The sequence below is a fragment of the Aspergillus steynii genome (assembly GCF_002849105.1).
Source record: "Aspergillus steynii IBT 23096 chromosome Unknown P170scaffold_7, whole genome shotgun sequence".
In the NCBI taxonomy this organism is placed as follows: domain Eukaryota; kingdom Fungi; phylum Ascomycota; class Eurotiomycetes; order Eurotiales; family Aspergillaceae; genus Aspergillus; species Aspergillus steynii.
The window spans coordinates 1,720,862-1,738,587 of NW_020194404.1; the positions used below are offsets into that span (position 1 = coordinate 1,720,862).

The 17,726-nt window shown below is 50.2% G+C and overlaps 2 protein-coding genes across 2 annotated transcripts; both read left to right on the forward strand.

Moving 5' to 3' along the window:
* Positions 1 to 5,729: 5,729 nt before the first annotated feature.
* Positions 5,730 to 13,793, forward strand: P170DRAFT_478820 (uncharacterized protein; the record flags this gene model as incomplete). Its single annotated transcript, XM_024853595.1, has 5 exons — positions 5,730 to 5,772; positions 11,012 to 11,218; positions 11,305 to 12,363; positions 12,752 to 13,468; positions 13,591 to 13,793. The coding sequence occupies 5 exons, from the start codon at positions 5,730 to 5,732 to the stop codon at positions 13,791 to 13,793; spliced, it is 2,229 nt and encodes a 742-aa protein (XP_024701190.1).
* A 1,761-nt stretch (positions 13,794 to 15,554) lies between these two features.
* bgt3 (putative cell wall glucanase) lies at positions 15,555 to 17,654 on the forward strand (the record flags this gene model as incomplete). The annotated part of the gene is made up of 2 exons (XM_024851046.1): positions 15,555 to 17,452; positions 17,510 to 17,654. 2 exons carry the CDS (start codon positions 15,555 to 15,557, stop codon positions 17,652 to 17,654), a joined length of 2,043 nt encoding a protein of 680 aa, XP_024701191.1.
* Positions 17,655 to 17,726: the final 72 nt, after the last annotated feature.

A 17,726-nucleotide genomic window follows, 5' to 3' on the forward strand; every position in this document is an offset into this window, starting at 1 on the left:
CGCAATCCACTATTGGAGAGGGCCGATAATCACCCGCTGTTAGTTCAGGTTGGTTGTGTCAGTGCTTGGGAAATAAACGAACGTAGACATGGCTTTAATCCAGACTTAATCTATTTGACTTCCCTTTTTTTTTTTTTTTTTTCTCCGAATGTCCGGTGCTGCCACTGGCAGTCGCCCACTTGCTGGACCTTCCATACGTCATTTTGAAACGATCAAAAGACAGATACGCCGTAGATGATCGATTGATAGGTAGGCAATTCAAGCAGAAAGACAGGTTTCGGGCCCTCCTTTAGGTTTTCTGCCACCTTGACCTTGCATAAGCATCACCGTAAGGATTAAGGAAAAGGGAAAAGAAGGTTAGTACCAACGTCCCTTCATGCAGAGAGGAAGTGATCAGTCGCCTCTCTTCTGCTTCAAGGAGGAAGGTATTCTCGGTATTGATAACGGTATCGACATGACCGGTGCAGCGAGTCAGTTATATTAAGACCGGCAGCCCCCTATGTAAGTCTTGCGCATGTGTACTACCTGTGTGCCGCCAGCTGGTGCGTGATATCTGCAGTCGCACGACCTAGTTTCTCATTCTCAGAAAAATCCCCTTTCCCCCAAATTGGAGACCGGCTGGCCGTTGTTTCTGCTGCCCCTCCGTGCGTGCGGATTCGAGGACGTTGGTAGGCTTGGCGGTTATCAGCTGGAGAACTTCAGTCTAGTGCCACCATTAGTAAGAGAAAAAACAAAACCCTCCATTCTTCCTACCCCATCTGTCATTCCCTCTACGGTAAAAAGTCCCCTCCATATTTCCTCGGCGTCGGATGGTGGGGCCGGAGTGCCGGCTGGCTTTTAGTGCTTGCCCTAGGGCTCAGATCACATGTTCTCCGAATGCTAAAATCTGACTGGTGATTGGAAGGAATGGCTGAGTATTCTTAGGTCACGTAGGGTCTGCCGAAGAGAAAAGCTGTTCGAAGTTCCTGGGCCAAGTAGGGTAGTATTCGGTTTTAGTGAGCTGAGGACGGTCCCAACAAGATAAACCTGTCGGCGGGCGGAGAGTCGGGATACCCAAGTAGGTAAGTAGTTGAATGTTCCAAGGTTGGCCTACGTATACCTACTTCACTTAGTCGTAAGATTTCCCTCCCCTCCCAAGGCAACTTGAGGCAATCTACCCAGCCATGGATGCGACGTGATTGGTGGCGAAGCAAGCAAATTCGCATTGCCCAATCCTCATTCGGCGAATTCCGTAACGGAGAGTGACAGCAGCACGAATAATTGTGACCAAATGACCGTCGCGTATCTGGTCGTACTCGACCGAAGCTAAGGTGGTCTAACGGACCTTAGTAGTTGCTACCGGCGGTGCTAACAGCTAAACTGCTACTCCGTAGTGATGGGGTTTGACCGGGTAACCCGGCGCGCACCTATTTTTCCCTGCCGCTAAGGCAAACTTGGTAAGCGGCTCTTTGGCCCGTGTTCCAATTCCTGGCCTGGGACTGGATCGGCTCCAGTGCGGAGAAAAATGCCCCTCCTCGGGCGTCTTTTTTATTTTTATTTTTTTTTCTCTCTCCCCTTCGGTCTTTGGATCACGATGGGGGTGTGGTTGGCGATTATTGGGTTCGGCCCCGGGGACCTCTAGCTGCCTTGGTGTGTGTAAGGTAGTATATGGGATGTAATTATAATATCGGTTGGTCATGAGCCTCTCCTGCTTGGTAGCTCGTTGAGATGATCTGATTGTTTCGAGTATAGATCGTCATGCGATAGAATCGTCGTCTTGACTCGCAGCACTCGTAGACTAGGGAGGATGTGGTAACTGGTGAGTTGTAAAAGTACGAAGTGCTGAGGTGCTCCTGCGTAGAGGACAAGTAAACAGTGAAACTAGCAGCGGGAACGTGAGTAGTCCCGGTTCTGGCTTGTGGAGAGTGCTCCGTACAGCTGCTGGGTGCTAACCCGCCTGTGCACTGTGGTACAAGTGGAGATTGATCAAGACCCAAGAACATCTATTAGATCATTAGTCGTGTGCTTCCACGATGGGGTCGACCTTAATCGACCCGAGTCTCGACCGTCCAGCACTGACAAAGGACGCAGAGTAAACCAACCCCTTGCGAGCGATCATACCTAATAATCTCCGACCGAGAGATAGAGACGGTAACTCGCCAGACAATTATCTTCTTTACGGAGTAGCTTCAATAACGACGCGTTTTAGTACCATGGGTTCAGAGATTCCAAATCAAGTTCCATGGTTGGCAGATGACAAGAGTCAGTCGATGGCTGAAATTAAAAACGGGAGAAAAAAGAAAATAAAAACGCACATTCTTTGTCTACGAACCGTTGGGACGCTCAAGGCGTTCTTCCGTCGAAAGTTCGGGCGAAACGACCAAAAGGAAAGAGCAGCCACTGGTATCAGACGGGCTATTTCGTTTTCCACTTAGCGGCGGCCGCTCTCCTGCCAAGACGGCCAAGACGATCAAGATTTCTCCTGGACTCTCTCAGCGATGGGATGTTGGACAATTTGCATTTGCTTACGGAACATTTTAGTTTCGCGGATGTGGTTGGTGTGCGTCCATCTTTTTTTCCGCTGCCCACCACCCCCTCCCTCTCTTAGACTCGTAGACTCTCAGCCCGTAATCGGTACGACGCTGCGTTGAAGGCCTTAGAATCCGTCTTCAAGGTGACTCGAGTTGAGTTGGTCTTGGTGATAGACCCACCCGCCCATATTACACAACGGTCAAATTACGATAATCACTGCCCTTAGTAGAGAACGCTCACAGCCTATCGGCCAGTCTCGCCGACTCGGTAGGTTAGCGTTTAGTTCATTCTTGGGCTGTGTTTGGATGTGCAGTAGTAGCTGATGATGAGGATGAGCATGCTGTTATTATTACTGTGGCGCAACTGGAGTATAATGAGAGTGGAGCCAACTGCGGGGCAGTCAACTCCATAGTACAACGCTGGCCCCGATTATCTCGAGGATGGCTTGGCTGGAGATCTCAAGCCGGAAATACGGCGTCCCGGCGGTTGGTTGTGGTTGATTCGGTCGTTACGATGATGGCATTACATCGACATTACATCGAAAGCGAAGATCTGCGCTAGAGGAGCTGAGACAAAGAAAACGTACCTGGGTGGGTGGAGCGGAAAGAGAGACTGGAATCGGATTTCATTTCTGCTTACATGGCAAGAAGCACATCCTCGCTACAGACAGGGGGTATACGTTCTCGATCCATAGAATCTGTCTATCTACAGCGTAAATACCTACTGAACCGGAAGGTGGCAATCGCGCACGAATGACATGCTCGGCCATCCTCTCTTTATTTTCCGAATGCAATCAGCTCTCGTGACAAGGATTGTTACCATTAATATCGTCGCTAAAGGCCGGGTACTGCCTGATGTGCATGACATCCCCAGCTGCTGATCACCTCCTAAAGCATGCTAGTATCAGAGTGCTGGCACGGGAAAAGTCAAATATATTTAGAATGAAAAAGGCAGAAAGACAAAATGAAAAATGAAAAAAAGAAAAGAAAAAAAAAAAGAAATAAAATAAAATTGAAATTAAACGGCCGCCAGGTACAATAAGATTGGACAAGGAGAGCAACAACTGAAAAGTCTAGTATGTTCGGCTGGGGTTGCATGGACAGATTCTATACTGCGTATTTTTTTTTCTTTTGCCATGAATGCCCGAAACCCGACTGCTCATCCCATGCACGATTGTCAGGACCTCGAACCGAGTCGCAGAACCGAAAAGCAAATCAAAAGGCCAGAACAACGAGACGCTACCGCAAGGCTGTGCCTTAGAGATGCAATTTGCATCGCCCGGTTAGATTTGAAGCTAGTGCCCCCCTGGAACGCGGGTAGGGAGACGGTTAAGTTGCTATTAGGACGAATCATCTACGGAGGTGGTCTCCGTCATCACCATGGGAAAGTCTCCGGGCCAAACCTGACCCTCAAAGTCTCGATCCGACGATATCGAGAGACTTGTCGAGATTGGGCTGATCCGCCCAGGGGTTTGATTCAACCCCCCCTCCCCGGTCGGCCTCGGGACCTTAGCCCCCGTGGTTCGTTTTGAACGGTGTCAATTAGCGTGTTTAAGCCATACCGTTCCACTATTCCCTGTCATGATGAGCGCCTTTTTCTTTTTCTTTTGTTTTTTTGGTCTGGGTCGTTTTTTGGGAACCTTCTTCTTTAATTAAATTTAATTGGTAAGAATAGCACCCCTTAGTTAAATAATTCTAGCGTTATTAATTGCTAACTCTTAGTTAACTAAATATCATTAGCATAGCCATCAACAGGTGGTATTGACTATTGAGAATGGGAGCGGAAATTGGAGTCTGCTGTACTGCGTACGCCGTACGGGAGTAGCCCTCCCAGACATGGCTCCATAGCCCACATCATGACTGCTAGGTAAACTACGGAGTACGGAGTACTGTCTAGTTATCCACTTGATCCGAGAATGTGTATGGATAATAAGATGGTGCCCCCGTACGGCGCCTTCCTTCGCTACCTAATCTATCAGAAGTTAATCGACACGCCTGATCGTTTCCGAGCACGGCCTCCCGAAACAATGGACATAAGGGTCGAGGAGCAATAAGCCTCAACGATTTGGTTATTTGGTTATGCTTTTCATTTTATTCTTATTTTTATTTATAATTCATGGATTGTTTAAATTAGGAGAATCCATGGTCGCGTTCGAAGATTATCGTGCACTAGCGACATTCCATTGAACTCGACCCTCGGTACGAGCCTGCCTGCTATACTGTTCGTGCCTTGTGCTTTTCTTGGAGGGATAAGAGCATGTAACCCTGGACATAATTGACAGGTGCTAAGTGAAAGAAAAATAAATCATGGCTCGGCTCCGTCATTCACTCGCTCGCCGAAGCTTCGCTCGACAATTGCCCCTCTTTTGAGAGTTTCCAAGAGCACGGCTTTCTTTCTCTTTGCGTTCAGTAGTCTCGTACGAGCCTTCTCTTAACTGACGTTCTGTATTTGCTTTTTCCTTTCCTTCCTTTTTTTTTTTAAAAAAAAAAAATTCTCTTCTCCAAAATGGGTCCAAAATCTTCTGGAACTAACCATCTGAGGAAGACCGGTTTCGGATGACAAAGAAGGATAATTAAAACGTACTACTCCGTATGGAGACTGGAACTGGAGGGCTACCTAATTTTCACTAATCCGCTTGTCGTAGAAAGGTACTAAGCGGTGGGAATACTAGATGAAATAACAAAGACAAGTGTGAATGAATCTGAAGGAGACCCGGCCGGTGAGCGGCAAGCGACCGGGGAGGGGGGCGGGGGGCCGTAACGGAATCTAGAGAGGCGGAAGATGGGCAAGTCTTGAACACCCTGCATCGATCACAAAGGGCTTTTTTGGTCGTTACCAATAGTCAGCCCGAAAGGGAGGTCTAACACCGTTGCTTGCGTCCAGCCCAAGTAGGCTAGGGCTCCACCGAGCCGACGCTAAAAGACAGCCAAGGTGGTGGGCAAAGAGGCACACACCACACACACATGGCCTACCTATGATCTCTTCGAGACTTTCTGCTGCTGATGCTAGCTTAAGCGGCGTTGGTTAGGAACTTGCTGAAAAGGGTGCTCCGATTACGACGACCCACGCTAGGCTCGGTTGGGAGTCCTTCCAAATGGTCCCTCTTTTTGCATTGTTACTCCCTGCAATGAAGGAGTATTAGGTACTCCGTAGTATCACCTACGATTGTCGTGGTGCTGGGCTCCGAATTTTGATGGGATTAAATCATTAAACCCATGATGGAGACGTTGAGCTACCTGGAAGTGTCTGAGCTCGACGAAGGTCTGGAGCTCCCCACAGCCCACCTCCAAATTAAAAATGGCCCCTTCCCGGCCGCTGTTTATTTTTGATAGACAGCGGCAGACTGCAATGCGTACATTACAGTACATACTTCGATGCATGGTGACATCGTAAACTCCGGGTGCCTGAGTACGGAGAAATTGCCCACCTATTCTGCCGGGCTCTGTGTGCCTTGTGCCCTTGTCCCATCGCCCTTTTCTCACCACCTCATGCATGAAATGAGCGTCTCAACCTATCAGCAGTACTGGCATGAATGGAGATCTTACGCCGCCAGATATAGTTTCACATGGGAGGGATGCACGAGGGCCATTTCCATGCTTATCTTGAACGGGTAAGGAACGAGGAGGCAGGGAAAGAGTCAAGGGTAACCTTAGAATTTGGAATAATCTCAAACAAAATCGATTTGCGAGTTAAGCAGCAAGAGAGAGGGAGAGGGGGGAAAATGCCTCTGTTGCAGTGTGGCTGGACTGATCTTATCACATTGCCCTTCGTCAGGACTGTCCTCAAGAAGGGCTCGAAGAGTCGAAGCACCACTTTTATCGAGTCCTAAAAGGCCAAGACTCACTAAGCGCTGGAACGAAGGGCTGATTGCACGGAAGGGTGGGTGGAGCCGCCCCATGAGTCCTGACGGGCTGAATGACTTGCCCCATTGAGTCCGGAGTCGAGTCGAGGTCGTGAGCAGGGTGGTGGTTGGGAATCCCGATTTTGCTGGTTTAATCTGGGGCAGCGTCGGATCATCCAGGTTTAGTCCAACCATTATTCAAGGGGGGGAGGGGACGCGATGGTCCATGGGTAGGTAACGTAGGTTCATCATCCTCAGTGTGGTGGACGCACGATGCAGGAGACTAGTCGCCGGGAAGCAGCAGGAGCAAAAGCCCACCAAGATGGCTGTGATTGATCAGCAGTCCTGCGCCCACGGCCTGGGGTTACACAGACATTTTCTTTCCAGTAATGGCATCCGCATGGAGGGAGGGGGGAAGCCAGAGGGGGGTGGTTGAATCATCCGGCCGGACACCGTTAGGCTGTTTCGAGTTTATTTGGACGGGTCTGAGGAGGGGGCGTACGGCGTACTTGGACTGCAGCGTTGAATTGGTGGCATCATTGTTCTTGTCAACAACCGTAGTATGTGTGTGTGTGCGTGTGTGTGCTCAGAGACCGGACTTGGAGCTTGCATTCTTCGCCCTCATCCGACGACGGATCATGATTAGTGGATGGCGGCCTCGGGAGGGGTGGATTTGGCGTGTGGCGCCTGTGGGAGTGGGAACAAGGCTGACGGCAGCAAGTCAGATCGGTTGTTTCCATACCGGAATGTAACAAGATCGAGTCGTGGTAATTTTGAGTTTGCCAGGGCGAGCAAATAATAATAATAATAATAATATCATAAAATAACAAAATAAAAAGTGTGGCAGCCTGATGATTGCCCCCCGCCCATTCCGAATAGATTTGATTTGGAAAAAAAAAAAAAAAAAAAAAAAAAAAGAATCACGTAAAATCCAAAATATTTGATAGCAATTGTCTCAAGCGCAAGTCGTGGCAAATTCAGTAGAAAAAACATGTATTCAACCCTCCATTCTTCTGTTAATCAAGCCTATCGAGACCGGGCACCCACCACCATCGTCATATGGATGGTTAAGGTAGTAAACCTGGACGATCCATGGACACACAATCACAGGCCCATGCACACTAAGTGGAGGCATACCTGTAAGTAGGCTGTCAGGGCACGGCGCTGCTTTGGATTATCAACGAGGGGTATCTCGATATATTTTATTTTTATCGTCGACCTTGACATTCATGCTGGCTGTTGTCTCTTCCTAGCCATTAACAGAGAATGCCCATGGCTATGCATCGATTATGCCAGCCATTCTTGGGCTTGTAATTGCTGGAGAAAGAGGGGCAGGGCAGCCTCGAAAACTGCTCGTGTGAGTGAAACAAGCTGACTGTGTGGTACCTGAGTTCGGGCTCTGCCAGATCCAACCTAGAACATAACGTTGGCCCTCTAAACTTCGACCATTCCCTGTTATGAAGATAGATAGCACTGCTAGAAGAATTGAAGGCCCTTTCACACTAAAAAACTAGCTAATTACTACTGTAATATGCCTATTCCTCCCGGCGCCAATCTTTATTCTTCCAGGCCACCCACCCTCCCCTCAAACCTAAAAAGAACTCGGGTGTCGGATTTCTAGATGCCAATGGGGGGTTTAATTCCATATGATTTTCAATTAGGGGTATTCCTCTGGATAAATTTTTACATGATCATCAACCACCTCGGTAATACGGAGAATAGGGATTTTAGGTCGCAATTTGAAATGAAATGGCCCTAGCTTGGCCAACTATGGCCACACCCCGAATCGTACACCCACAGACACCCGAACGCATATTCTTTTTGCTGTTGGCGATTCCATGAGATATTTAAAAATAAACGACAGATGTAGTTCTCTAGCTGCATAGTGCACATTCTAACTGGCCTCATTTTATCATGATTATCATTGTACATACTTAATTGCGGGATTATTACCAGTAGCAGCTTTCTGGGGTGGGCTAGACTGGCGTCTATCAACAGTCCGCCGTATGCGTACATGTATCCATTTGGGTTATTACTTATACCAACTAAGGTAGTCCAATATACCGTCAGTGCTTGTGGGGGTGCTTTTTTATAATAATGGCTATCTAGCCCTGTGGTAGTACTCCTAGGCGACTCTTGTTCTCTGCTCCATCCGTGGCATTCCTTCTGTTCTGCGTAAAGTGACCTCTATCCTCCACGTCCTGGGACAAGAAACAAAAGCAAACCAGCATAATCGGACTAACGCTGGCTTGGTTTCCCTTAGGACCATAACCTGTTGTCAGCTCACTGGCGGCTTACTCCGATTTCTTTCTTTGTCTTTGTCTGCAAATTAATTTTTTGCCTTTTTTATTTTTGATTTTATTTTATTTTTGATTTTTTACGATTATTCATTTTCCTGCTGATTATTTTATTCTTTTCTTTTTCTTGGTTTGTTTTTTATTTTATTTTTGTCCGATTTTTGATTTTATTTCATCGTTCGGATTTATTTTATTTTCTAAAGCTTCCCCAATTCCAATAAGACTTGGGCCAGTCTTTCAATTTCAAGGAAGCACATCTTTCTCTCTTTGCCAATCATCTGCCTGTCCTTCTTCTGCCTCGCGAATTTTCTTTACCCGCGCAATCCAGACGGAGAGAAGAAAGAAAGGAGCGACGCACAACGACTGATCGGCCTGCAGTCCAATTGGGTGCAACTGCCATTTCCCAGATCGAGGCTTTGAGGACTGGATTTGAAGAAAGTCCCCTGTACTCGGAGGTATGTAGGTTCGTTCGGGTTGAATCAGTTCTGGGTCCCTTTCGCCTTGCCCCGTCTCTCCTTTCCACCCACCGTCGCTGCACGCTGCAAATCATTCTTCCCAAACATCTAATCGGGAACGGCGCAGTCAAAGCTCTGGGCTTGATCTTCTTCTAGTAGTCTAGCCTACATGCTACTCCGTTGCTGTCACATTCGCGTCGTTTCTCCTGCGTCCTGCATCCATCCTGGTCAATATTACACCACCTTCCCGCTAGTTACAAGCTCATTCTGATATCCCCACCACTCAGTGAATCCCTCTGACGCTGTCCTGCCCTCCCCCTCCCCATTGTTTCTTGCCTTTCTTTTCTTTTTTTTCTCCATTTTTCTTTTTATTTCGCATTTGATTTTCCCCTTCTCGCACTTCCTCAACCCCTCCATTCCCCATCCGGCATGGTTCCCTTCATCTCTGGATGTCTGTCTGCCTGAAGGATGGGTCTCCGGTGCAGCTAAATAACGACCCTGGACCCTCCACATTACACTGGCACTCGCATCGCACCGTTAACAAGGTCCATCTTCATGACACTATCCTTCCCCCCCAGCCCTGAACCACAGACCAACGAACCACGATAATTCTTGTTCAGCCTCTCTTCCGCTTTGACCCTCTCACCTTGTCAACTTTGATATTCCCTTTCAAAAGCTGCTGCTCTTTTCCGTGTCGTACCTTCATCCTTCACATTTTATCTTCTGCAGATATAGCTCCATCCGAACCGGTTTTAATTGATATCCTTACAGTGGATGGACTAGATCGCTGGAAGGAGGGACCGAAGCTCGAATCCGAACCATTCGAGGTCAGTTATGACCGGCATGGTTCAGACTGACCTAGCTCATCCAACAGCGTCAAAATACAAAGACGAGCCGATTGACGATCCCGTGAGTTCATTTGAACAGCATTTCCTTCAAAAGCCATTTCGCCTTTTCTTTCATGTTTTATTTTTGCTTTTTCTTTTAAAAAAATTTATCTCTCGTCCCCCTTCTCTGTTTTCTTCCCCATCATCTTGTGCTGGGATTGTCCCAGGGATACCCAGTTGCTTCGGCATGGTTGTTACCAGGAGAAACCTGGAAATAAAGAACCCGTTTTCCCCTTTGAAACACAGCAAACAGGCATCGTTGATTACTCTCCCGGGGTCTTTCTCTCTATGGGCATGAATGCTTGTTCGCTGCCCGAGGAGTAGGGTCCTAGCCTTTGTCTTCGTTCCCGATGTCAGTCATTCTAGACTCCACTGAGAAAACACCTGGCGTTGTTGCGCAGCAGCCACTGCAAATCCTGAAAGAAAACCTGATCATTGCTTGTCACCTGGGACATCGCGTGTCATGCCAATTCATTACCATTCTTGGTCACTTGCATGAGTACCAATCTGGGAGTGAACATACGAGAGTGAACGGATGCCCCACGATGAAAATGGGGAGGAGACAGATTTGCTGCTTTCTCATTTCGTTGGGATCAAGTCATTTGAGTTGCACCACATGCACCACTCACTGCAAAGTCCCATGCTTGACAGAAACAATTCTCGTTGAACGTGTCTGATGCCCTTTATTTATCACTGTGTTTGCTGCAATCGCACCACGTGTTTCATATGCGGAGTTGCTTTGCGCGAGAACTGCATCGAAGCCAGACAATGCCTGTAACGAGAATTGAACTGTCACCTCGTGGCTAGTTCTAAGACAGACGGCTGCCCTCGAAATAGCTTCGAAGGCCTCCCCAACGCAAAATACGCACCTCCTTTGTTGAAGAGGCTTAGGCCCTCCCTGTCTTGTTTTCTTTCGTGGTGGAAAAAGGTTGGCGAAACTAATCATATCTTTCTTTCAGCTTCGACACCCAGCTGCGCATCACGGTCCACAACACCCCCAACTTCAACTCCCGAGGACAGCGAACCTTATACAGCATCACAAGCAACCGGCTTCTCCGCATCAGCCGAGTAGCAGTATTTCGCCAGGGTCATACCCGCCTCACACCCTAGGAAACGGCATTCTTCATCAGCCGCATCAATACGGGCCACCCTCGCAAGAGCCACAGTATTACTCGTCTCATTCTTCCTACAGTACGGCAAGCACGTCAGGTCAATACCCCTCAAGTGGTACGTAAAATCCAATGAAGCAGAGCCTCTAAATCTGGTCGCTCCGAGTTGGATGACCAATGGGTAGTCACTAACTCGATGTTTAGGACCCCCTGAAATGATGGCGACAACAACACAGATGCAGAGGCCTTATCCTCCGATTTATCATACACCACAATCCAGTTCCCCTGCATCGGTAGCCTCTCAATCGCACGAACACAGCAGAAGTCTTTATACCCAATCTCCCCAAGTACCGCATCAGATGTATCCGTACCAGTCTTATCAGCCCATCAACCCGGTCCAGCCTTCACCCTACACAGCGCATACGTCTCCACAGCACCCGATTACATCGCAGTCGTTGATGCTGCCTCACCAGACAAGCAGTGCGCAAATCCCGCACCAGTCTGCTCAGGCACCAACGAGCGCCATGACCAGTCCGAGTACGACTACCACACAGCAGCACACCCCTCCGCAAAGGGCAGTTCTGAACCCACCGATTCCTGCGTCAACCGGAGCTCCCCTTTCTGCCAGCAACGTTCATCATCAGAATTCGGCCGTCGGAGCAAGTTCCAGTGCCGCACCGGGCCCGATTCCAGCAACAACCCCTCTCGTTGTACGGCAGGATAGCAATGGAGTCCAGTGGATTGCCTTCGAGTACTCTCGTGATCGCGTCAAAATGGAGTATACCATCCGTTGTGATGTTGAGTCTGTTAACGTGGATAACCTTAGCCAAGAATTCAAGACCGAAAACTGCGTCTACCCTCGGGCCTGTTGCAGCAAAGATCAGTATAGAGGCAACCGTTTAGTTTATGAGACGGAGTGCAATGCTGTCGGCTGGGCCCTGGCAGAGCTCAATCCCGCCCTCAGAGGCAAACGCGGGCTGATTCAACGCGCCGTTGATAGTTGGCGAAACAGCAACCAAGACCCAAGGCTTCGAAGCAGACGCGTGAGAAGAATGGCCAAGATCAACAGACGGCAGGGCATGCCACCACCTCAACCGAGCCATATGGCCACCGGACCGCCCGTTGGCCCCGGAATCCCCGGGCCTAGTATGGCAGCACCGGCCCCTCGCCCTCCTCCACTGGGACCCTTAGCTATGGGGCCCCCGCAACTACACCATCATCACGCACAGCCCGAGGGCCCTCCAGGCAGTGAGGAAGTTAGCGGTATGTTCCACCATATATGATGTGCCCAATCCTGCCGCACTTTCTATTCGTTATGGCAGCTGTTCTCCATATCATATTACATATGCTTTTCGGCTTGTTGCTATTTTGCTCGGAGGATAGCACAGCAATGGCCGGAAGTCTATTTTTTTCTTCTTTTTTGGTTTGGTGGTCATTGTATTCCATGTACATTTATCTTATTTGGAGAGGTCTTTGTGCTTTTTGACTTCTGATTTCATCTTTCTTTATTTTTGTTGGCAACTTTATCATACCCTATCATGTTCTTTTTGTTATGTTATCATTGTCGTACCCTTTCCACATCTGAATCGTGACGTCCTTTTTTGTTCAGTGTAGGCTAATTCAAGATATTGGCATATCTCCCATACAATAGGCACCACTGACTTCACGAACGGTGCCAATCGCCCAGGTCCGGAAGTCCATTCGTCTGCGGGACCAACACCAACCGACATCCGCGGCGCGCAGGTGTTCCACGGCTACCCTGCATTCCCCCCTCCTGCAGATATTTCTGGAAGCTCCAGAGGCCCATCGATACCGCCCCTCATTCGAGACAACGGAATAGCAACCCTCGGACGGCATCCAACGATCGCAACCTCAACAAGCAAGCTGGAAGAAGACGAGGATGATGAGGACCATGACCCCAGCAGCGACGCACTCTTTGGGACGTTCCCCGAGGGCAAGCGTCGCAAATTCATACTGGTGGACGATACTCAACGAGGCTGTCGCGTTCGGGTTAAGGTTATGCTCGATCAAGTAGACATGGATGAGATCCCCGATTCTTATCGGAACTCCAATGCAGTCTACCCGCGAACCTACTTCCCTGTGCAGATGAAGAACCCTCCGGGCCGCGTGGTACCGGGGAGGCGATACATTAAGGACGATGCCGACGCCGAAGACGACGAGGACAGCGCGACCGTGGGACGGATCCTCGTGCCAACACCCCAGATTGACGGAGAAAGCGACATTGCCGTGCCCAAGCTATCCCGAAGTCGGCGCCAGAAAGAAGTGTTGCTGAATGACTTGGGTTATCGCATGAGCTGGAGCCAAAGTCGGGTGTTTGCGGGGAGGATGCTATTCCTCCAGCGATCTCGTACGTGCCCTAGAACCCCCTTGCATCTCACATGGACCATGGACACCGTGGCAGCCACCATGACATCGTTTCCCGCCAGGGATAGAAACAATGCTAACCTCCACCCCCTTCCGGAACTATAGTTGACGCGTATCGAAATAAAATGCGCAGCACGATGCTGGCGACGGGACAGGAACAATCGTCCATCCCGCAACACTTCGAGACACGAGCCGGGAAACGACGATTCCTGGAGCGGCCAAGACGGGCGGCAGCTGTTTCGGGGCGGGGCGGCGGGGCGCATCGGCTCTCTGCATCGCAGCGTAGCGTCGAAGAAGTTGAAGCTTGACGGATCGCAAGTCAGTCGAGACCCTGATCGCGATTCGATGTCTGAATCACAGAAGCCGCGTCTCCCCGTCAATCCTCCTTTCTTTTCTCGCCTTTTTGTCTTTTCTCTTCTTTTTTCTTTTTCTTTTCTTTTCCCCTTGTCTCTTTTTCTTTCTCCCTAATTGGCAAGGCACCATGATCTGATCCGATGTTAAATCTCAGTTACGAATACGGCCGCTATGTAAAGTATATAGAAACTACTAAAGAGACGGACTCCGGGCAGGCAACATGGCGGTTGGGGACTTTGGATTTGGTGTTGGAGGGCTGGTCTTGTGCTTTTTCTCTTTTGTCTGTCTTTCTTTCTTTCTTTCTTATTGTTTTGGTTTATGATGATTACGATGATAACGCTGGTTGAGAGAAATGAGGAATGAAATCACGATTGGAACTGGAATAGTCCGAACGAATTTGGACGAATGCGACTCTAATATAATATCAAAACACGGGTCAGCAGGTCGGATGATTTGAATAGAGTTGGGGGATCCAGACCCATTGCGAGACTCGCGAGATATTTATAGATCCCGTCTCTGGAGGCCAACGGGAATGATTCGTTCGTGTCGGCTGTTTCAGACCGTTTTGGAGGACCAGGCCATACCAGGTAGCATGAACGTCGTAAGCAGCATCGAGGGTGGTCAAATCACACGGAGGAAATGATCCAAGCTCGGACGGGTCTGTGCCTAGTGGTATCCAGTACGGAGTCGGTCCAGCGCTACCCGGCTACCCAGGCGATCGAGGAGTGGAGAGAGAGGGCGCGTCGCCCATGTGAAATATCCAATGTGAATCCTCCGAAACCTACGGCAGGGAGAGCCGGAAAGGAGAATATTCTGCCAAGCCCAGGAGCGAAAAGCTTACGCGTGTGCCAACATGAACAATCGAGAGCGCATCTTCCGCACGCAGAGAAAGACGGCGGCCGCGTTCAGGGTCTGCCGGAACAACTCGTGGTTCCGCACCGAGTGGGGTTTAGCGCCGTAACGAGGCGGGTCAGACCCTGAGCAGGCTTACACACTTACACACTTACGGCGTACAATACAGTCAGGACTGGACGGTTGTCGGGGTCACAGCCGCCACCGATTGATTGTCTCCGGATGCAGTCAGTCTGGTCGCCCGATATTCTTTGACTTCCCCTCTTCTTCTACTGCTCCGTCGCTTGTTCTTTTTCTTTTGTGTCGTCCTCGCAGTCGTCACTTTTCCCCCATCCCTCTGGTCTTCCTTTAATTCGCTTCCCTCCGTCCCTCGACTCGCTTCCCTTTCTAGAAGAGATCGTCTTGCATACTTAGTGCGGCGCATTGCATTTGTACAGTACATCCATCCCTCTTGTCTTAAGATTCTGTCTCCCTCGCATCGCTTCCCCGCTAAGCATTCATCGTCATCGCAAATTCCCATTATGCTGTCTCTCTAACCCTTCCCTTAGTACTGTCTTGTCTCTGGAAAAAGAAACCCGCCCAACGGTGTACCTGAGTGATACAACCCTTTTCCGGGTCAAGTTTTTGGGAACCGTGGGTCGAGATCGTCTGCGTCCCCTGCGTTTCAGGACCGCCTGCCATCTTTCTCGAATTAATTCATCCGTCTGCCGTCCTCTGTTCCTCTTTTCTTCCTTCTGCTCCCAACCATCTTCACTTCTCCGTGCCTTCTTCGACTCCCACCTTCAGCGCATCCGTTCATTCTCCACCATAGAGCGAAACCCTAAGAACCGCCAGCGAATAATCTCCCCGTCTAATCGACCAGCATGTCTGGTGATCACCGGGCATTCAGCTTTAATCAAGGCGATGACAACACGGTAGGAGCAGAGCATCGAGGCGACGTTTCGCCCATCCACTCGCCAGACGAAGCCCAGCGCGGTGACATTTCGCCCATGTCACCTCCGGGTCAAACCTACGGCAACGACCATGACCGAGGTCTTGCGTCAGTGCCGGAACACGGCCAGGGCCTCGGACACACCCACTCGATGAGGACGCATTCAACGGCCACCCCGGGCATGGATAATCTGGGTCCCGCCGCCGTGGGCGGTGGTATAAGCGGTATCGCCCTTGGCGTTGCCAATACCCATGACCGTCAGAGTGGAGTTGACGCTTTCAGGGACACAGACGGGCCGGCGCACAATATACCCGCCGAACGAGGATACCACACGACTGGGTCGGATAACCCTTACATCCCGGCACCGCCCGAAGGTGCCTACGGAAGTTCGGACAATCTACGGCCTCGTGAATCCTACGGCTCCAATGTCGCTCTGGGCGCCGCTGCCGCTTCCGCCGGCCAGCTGACTCCCGGTGCCTCGAACCCGTCCCAACGCAGCCTGTTCGACGGTCCTTACCAAGGTGTTGGTCCGCTGAACGAGGGCCCTTATCAGCGAACGTCTACGTACAGCACCAACAACTATCCTCTCGTGATCAATCCGGATGAAATTATTGACGACGGTGACGATGGTTTTGTTCCGCCCAACACCAAATCGGCCGGCCAAACGTCGAGGGCGGTTCCTGCAGCAAGTGGAGCCGCCGCCGGAGGATTTTTGGGAGGCCTTGGCGGTTTATTCGGAGGGAAGAAATCGACAGGTCCGTCCTATGACCCCGTGCCCGGCGCAGGGCTGGAGGCTGGCGACAAGGCCAGGCCAAAGCCCGACGGGGGTAGTCGGAAACGGGGATGGATAGTTGGACTCATTCTGGGCTTCATCGTGGTCGGTGCCATTGTCGGAGGTGCCGTTGGCGGAACGATAGGGCATCGGGAGAACCAAAAAGAAGACCCGTCATCCTCCACGAAGTCGGCGTCTAGCGATTCGAAAAAGAACGGTGACCTTGACAAGGACTCGGACGAAATCAAGTCCTTGATGGGCAATGAAAATCTCCACAAGGTGTTCCCCGGTGTCGACTATACCCCGTGGGGCGTCCAGTACCCGCTCTGTCAAAAATACCCTCCGTCTCAAAATAACGTCACTCGCGACATGGCAGTGATCTCGCAATTGACCAATACCGTTCGGCTGTATGGCACTGATTGCAACCAGACGGAAATGGTCTTGCATGCCATCGACCGACTTGAACTCACGAAAATGAAAATCTGGCTGGGTGTGTGGATCGATACCAACGACACCACCGCCGATCGACAGATCAACCACCTGTACAAGATTCTCGACAACGCGAAGGACACGTCCATCTTCAAAGGCGCCATTGTCGGTAACGAGGCGCTCTTCCGAGCCGGCAAAGACACCTCGAGCGCGAAGAAGAAGTTGACTGGCTACATGGATGACGTGAGGGAGCACTTCAAGAAACACAACATTGACCTGCCGATAGCGACTTCAGACTTGGGTGACAATTGGGATAGCGACCTTGTGAAGGCATCGGACGTTGTAATGTCCAACGTCCACCCGTTCTTTGCAGGTGTCGATGTCGATGATGCGGCGAGCTGGACCTGGTCTTTCTGGCAAAATAACGACGTGGTGCTGACCAAGGACACCGACAAAAAACAAGTCATATCCGAGGTGGGATGGCCGAGCGGTGGGGGCAACGACTGCGGCCAAGGTCACAGCAACTGCAAGAGCAAGACAGATGGATCTGTTGCGGGTGTGGATGAGATGAACAAGTTCATGTCTGACTGGGTTTGCCAGGCAATGTCCAATGGCACGGAATACTTCTGGTATGCTTCATTTGTTGTCCTTTGTTTTGTTATAATGAATTCTAACAGTATAACTAGGTTCGAGGCGTTCGATGAACCATGGAAGGAGCAGTACAACACCAAGGACGAGCAATGGGAAGACAAATGGGGTCTCATGGATGCCGCTCGGAAACTCAAGCCCGGCATCAAGATTCCCGACTGCGACGGCAAGGAGGTTGATTAATCGACAGTCGGCACTCGACCGGAATCACCACCCATCTACGCTTTTGCTTTCTTTCCCATGATCCCCACGACT